The 5,163-nt window shown below is 44.6% G+C and overlaps 1 protein-coding gene across 1 annotated transcript in view; it reads left to right on the forward strand.

The window, feature by feature from the left end:
- Nucleotides 1-5,163, forward strand: part of Vwa3b (von Willebrand factor A domain containing 3B) — a 165,828-nt gene that overhangs the window by 151,778 nt on the left and 8,887 nt on the right. Inside the window, 4 exon segments of the mRNA XM_028775375.1 lie at nt 167-278; nt 1,789-1,913; nt 3,621-3,758; nt 4,618-4,718. Of these exon segments, the coding sequence (XP_028631208.1) occupies nt 167-278; nt 1,789-1,913; nt 3,621-3,758; nt 4,618-4,718 (476 nt within the window).

Below are 5,163 nucleotides of genomic sequence, written 5' to 3' on the forward strand. Positions count from 1 at the left end.
GAAGAGGAGGAGGAGGAAGAGGAGGAGGAAGAAGAGGAGAAGAATATCTTTAACGTAGGACAGAGGTGTCCCAAAGGAGCAGAGGTGACCACAAGTTGCCTCTGTTCCTGATTTTACTGTCTGCATTACTTTCAGCTCATCTGTTGTTACTGTTGGTCTTTTTCAGCATCAGAAATTGCAAGGGTATCCAACAAAGAAAATCAGATCAAGAAGACTAGACCCTCTCAAAGGCCAGAAGGTCATTGCCAGATGTGAGGAAAATGGCTTCTACTTTCCAGGTACGTCCTTCAGGCTCGGTTACTAATGAACATGGCACCGAGGAGCAGAGGGTTCAGCCCTGAGCTTTCCCCAGAACACTGACGCTTCATGAGCCACACTAAGATAGTCCACTTCTCAAATAAAACAATGTTCCTCTTTCTCCCCATACACAAGGCAAAAGAATACTAGAAAATGACATTTCTTTTCATCTCTCATTTGCATAATGAATAATTTCTTTTATAACCCATTGTGTTAAGTACATATATAATATTCTGAACATGCCTGTCTACATTTATTTGTTTTATTTGTGGGGGAGGGGTGGGCACATACGCCATGCATGTGGAGAGTGTGTGTGTATGTGGTGGTGGGGGGGAAGGTCTATCAGAGGACAACTTGGAAAAATCATAGTGGTCTCTGCCCAGTATCATAGGTACAAGTTACAATGGAAAAAAAGAAGCAAAGGAAACAGAGTACCCCTTTAAAACTATTTCTGGTCAGTTAACCCCAAGCTTTCCTGTGTCTGAATTCCTTCTTTCCTGTATTAGCTGTTTGACTGCAGTCACTCAGCTCCCTGCTTGTCTATCCAAACCCCAGGTAAGATCAAGGTGCTGGCGGCACGTGATCACATGCTATACTTTGTTACTTACATGTGTTTACCTTAAACGTACAAGGCCTTTGCTCAGTCCTCAGCACGATAATACACAATACACATACATGAAAAAGATTATAAAATTGACAAGATGTGGTGGCCCATGCCTTTAATCTCCATGCTTAGGAAGAAGAGGCAGACAGATCTCTGTAAGTTGGAGGCTAGCCTCATCTAGTTAGAGAGTTCTAGGCCAGCCAGAGCTACAAAATGAGGTCCTATTTTTAAATAAATAAAATTTTAAGATTAAAAAATATATGCAATGTTCTCTTTGCATAACCAAAAGACAAACTACTTGCTGGCCTGGTTCTTTCTTTCTTCTCTCTCTTTCTTTCTCTCTCTCTCCCTTCCTTCCTTCCTTCCTTTCTTTCTTTCTTTCTTTCTTTCTTTCTTTCCTTCTTTCTTTTTTTTTTGCCTTTTTTAAAAAAAGCCATGGCATGTGTCCAGTTACCTTTTCATTTATCTAATATTAAATGAAAAGCTGATTTAGCTGGGCATTTATATTTCCTCTTTACTTTAGAAATTTAACTACCTGTGCTCAGTGTCTATAGGGCATAGGACTAGAATAAACAGATAAGGAGATTTGGTTATGGGAGGTACCCAGTAGGAAGATGTTTCCAGAACAACCAGCAGGACAGATATTGCTGGTGCCAAATGAACGAGCGCTCCTCCCGCACCTCTGAAGCCAGAACATTCTATTCTCTCCTTTGCATTCAGCCTCAGAAGGTATCAAACTGTATCTGACTCTTCTCTTCCTCCTGGCATCAAAAGGGTGTGCTCATTTAAACAGACATATGCTATGACTCAGCACAGAGCACAGCAGAAGCAAACCTGTCGCTGTCCTCACGGTTTTTTGTTGTTGTTGTTTCTTCTGACTCTTTCAGGGGTAGTGAAGAAATGTGTGAGTTCCTCCCACGCCTTGGTAGACTTCAGGTACGGAGATACCAAAGTCGTACCCATCTCCTTCATCACACCTGTTGGGGGCGCCATGCCCTGTCCACAACTTCAGGTACCTGCTCTCTGATCCCTTCTGGAACTCTATACCAGCAGTTCTCAACCTATAGTTCACAACCATTTGGGGTTGTGAAAGCAAATGACCCTTTCATAGAGGTTGTCTAAAACCATCAGAAAACACAGATGTTTCCATTACGATTCATAACAGTAGCCAAAACAGAGTTTTGAAACAGCAACAACATAATTTTATGGTTGGGGGTCCACCACAACATGAGGAATTGTATTGAAGGGCTGCAGCATGAGGAAGGTTAAGAACCACCGCTTTATACTGCCCACAGATTTTGGATTACAGAGGATGCTAAAGTCCCTATGTGGCCCTCTTAGGCTCCGGGAGGGAGCTTGTGTTTGGGCAGGAAGAGCAGTTTCTGGTCCCTATCACCTGGTAGTTTCTTTGCTGGTAACTGATGTGCCAACTCCTTCATATGTAGCTGGCCACCGCATACAGTGACCTATATAATATCTCAAGACACCTGTCTCAAGGGGGAAGTAAATTGTGTGGCTCCCAGACTCCAGAAGCTCTCATCACAGAAGACTGCATCCATTATGATAGAACCTGTGATTTTTCATGACCTTGTAGCCAGTGGCTGCCGACCTGTGATGTCATAATGCAGTGCCATCCCCCCAACCCCTACCGTGTGCCTTCTACAAACGAGACAGACAAATGTGTTCTCATCTGATTACAAATGCATAAGCACTACACCATGTCTGGTCCTTCGGAGTGTCACTATCCTGACACCAAGATGGGATGCCAAGGGACAGAAGGGAAAGCCCTTTGAAGGCTCATGTTGCTGTTTCCTGCATGGTACAAACCAGGGAGGGATCAGATGGGTTAGCCTTGGCCTGTTCCTACTTCCTGAATCAGACCCACAACACACCTCCAGCACCCTTCTCCTGATCACTGACAGGTACCCAGCAGCCTCTTTTGCAAAAACCATCTATACCTATGTATGACTGTCTTCGTTAAGGTTTTACTGCTGTGAATAGACACCATGACCAAGGCAAGTCTTATAAAGAACAAGATTTAATTGGGCTGACTTACAGGTTCAAAGATTCAATCCATTATCATCAAGGTGGGACCATGGCAGCATCTATGCATGCATGGTGCAGGAGGAGCTGAGAGTTCTGCATCTTCATTTGAAGGCTACTAAGAGAAGACTGGCTTCCAGGCAGCTAAGATGAGGGTCTTAAAGCCCACACCCACAGTGACACACCTACTCCAACAGGGCCACACCTGCTAATAGTGCCACTCCCTGGGCCAAGAATATACAAACCATCACATGTCTCTGCTTGGGACTGACATTCATCAACCCCACTCTTTTCCCTTGTCTGGGGGACAGCCCATCTAGCACTGAGGACACGATCCCCATCTCCTTATATCACACACCACACTCTTTCACCCCAGTCTTTGTTGCTACCAATCTCTGTGAGTTCTTGAATCCTTACCAACTTGCTGACTATCTCCAGACCCCTGGCAGTTGCCAAATGCCTACCAAAACTGGGTTTTCCAAAGTGCTCACAAAATTGTGGGTGTGGCCAAATCAGCTTAGAGGATTCTAGAACCCTTTCTTATCTGATTAAAAAAAAAATCTATATATGACTTTCTTACCCATACCTGCCAGTCATCGGGAGTTGTCTTGAAACTTAAATTACGTATGAACTCTATGAACAAATGATTTGCCGTGAAATGCACTTTCTTCTACAGGTTGGGGATTACGTGTTTGCCAAAATCATGACAAGCAGAGGATTTGACTTCTACGTCCCCGCCATTGTTATCGCGCTTCCAAATCACAATGTGGCTTCAGAGAAATTCTACACAGTTTTGAAGTGTAACAACCGCAGAGTGAGTGGCCACCCGGAGAAGGGCCTCCCCACTGGGCAGAAGACAGCCAGAGCTGGATGGAGGGAGCACGGCTGTCTACTCCCCCTACTCTTGAATGCCTTGTGGTTTGGACTCTGCTCATGCTGAGAGCACATGTTCTTCTTGTTTCTATATGAGAGAGTCACTTAGCTTTCCTTGTCAAACTGCAGATGATGGCTGGACAGGCTCACTTTGGGCTCTCTCTCTTTCTCTCTCCCTCTGTGTGGTGTGTGCATGTGTGTCACATGTGTGGTATGCATGTAGTGTGTGTGTGTGTGCATGTAGTGTGTGTGTGTACATGTAGTGTGTATGTGTGTATATAGTGTGTGGTGTGTGCATGTGTGTCACATGTGTGGTGTGCATGTAATGTGTGTGTGTGTACATGTAGTGTGCATGTGTGTATGTAGTGTGTGGTGTGTGCATGTGTGTCACATGTGCGGTGTGCATGTAGTGTATATGTGTATGTAGTGTGTGTGTGTGGTGTGCATGTACTGTGGTATGTGTGTATGGTGTGTGCATGTAGAGTGTGTGCTGTGTGTGTGTATGGTGTACATGTAATGTGTGATACGTGTGTATATGTGTGTATGCATGTAGTATGTGTGTGTCTACGTGTGTGTAACTAACCAGGATAGACTTAGCAATTGACCTGGAATTTTCAGGAATGACAGAGAGGAAAAACTGGCTTTAATTCAGAAAAAAAAAAAATTATAATGCTACGCTCAGAGCTTAACCCGCTCTCCCGAGAGGCACCCTCAGCAGGACAATGACTGGTAGCTATGGTAACGGCCTGAGATGGAGTAAAGCTGTTCACAAATCACGACCTCTTTCCGTGTGATTGCAGGAATTTTGCCCTCGGAGTGCTCTCATTAAAATCAGCCAAAACAAGTATGCTCTGTCTTGCTCAATGATAAGATCATCCCTGGTTGAGAGGAGCGAAACAGGGTGAGTACACCCCCCAACCTGTACCTCTGGGTATCCACGAGTATCTCTTTATTTGTATACAAGCAATATCCTATCGCTGAGATCCACACTGTCTGCATACTAGGGGAGAGGAGTAGAGACGGAAGACTCAGTTCTGTGGTTATCAACGTCCTGCCGCTGAGCTGCTGTCTCTCACTCTAGCTCTAATCTCGGAGCCGATGTTATTTTCACTAGTCCTTCATAAAAACATCTAAGCCTGCCATGAAAAGGAAGAGGTTGCTCCCTTTTTGTGTGTAAGAATTCAAGACCTTTAATTAAGCCTGACTTGGAAACATGGCTGTCCCTTCCATACAGGGAGGCAGAAGTGTCATCACAGATGAATGTGTTGGCAGGTGATTCGGGGTTCCCAGTGTCTACATTGGGAAGAACCAACGTAGGAGGGTTACTCAGAGATATGCAGGCAGAT

This window comes from Grammomys surdaster, unplaced genomic scaffold (assembly GCF_004785775.1).
Source record: "Grammomys surdaster isolate TR1022 unplaced genomic scaffold, NIH_TR_1.0 255, whole genome shotgun sequence".
Lineage (NCBI taxonomy): Eukaryota > Metazoa > Chordata > Mammalia > Rodentia > Muridae > Grammomys > Grammomys surdaster.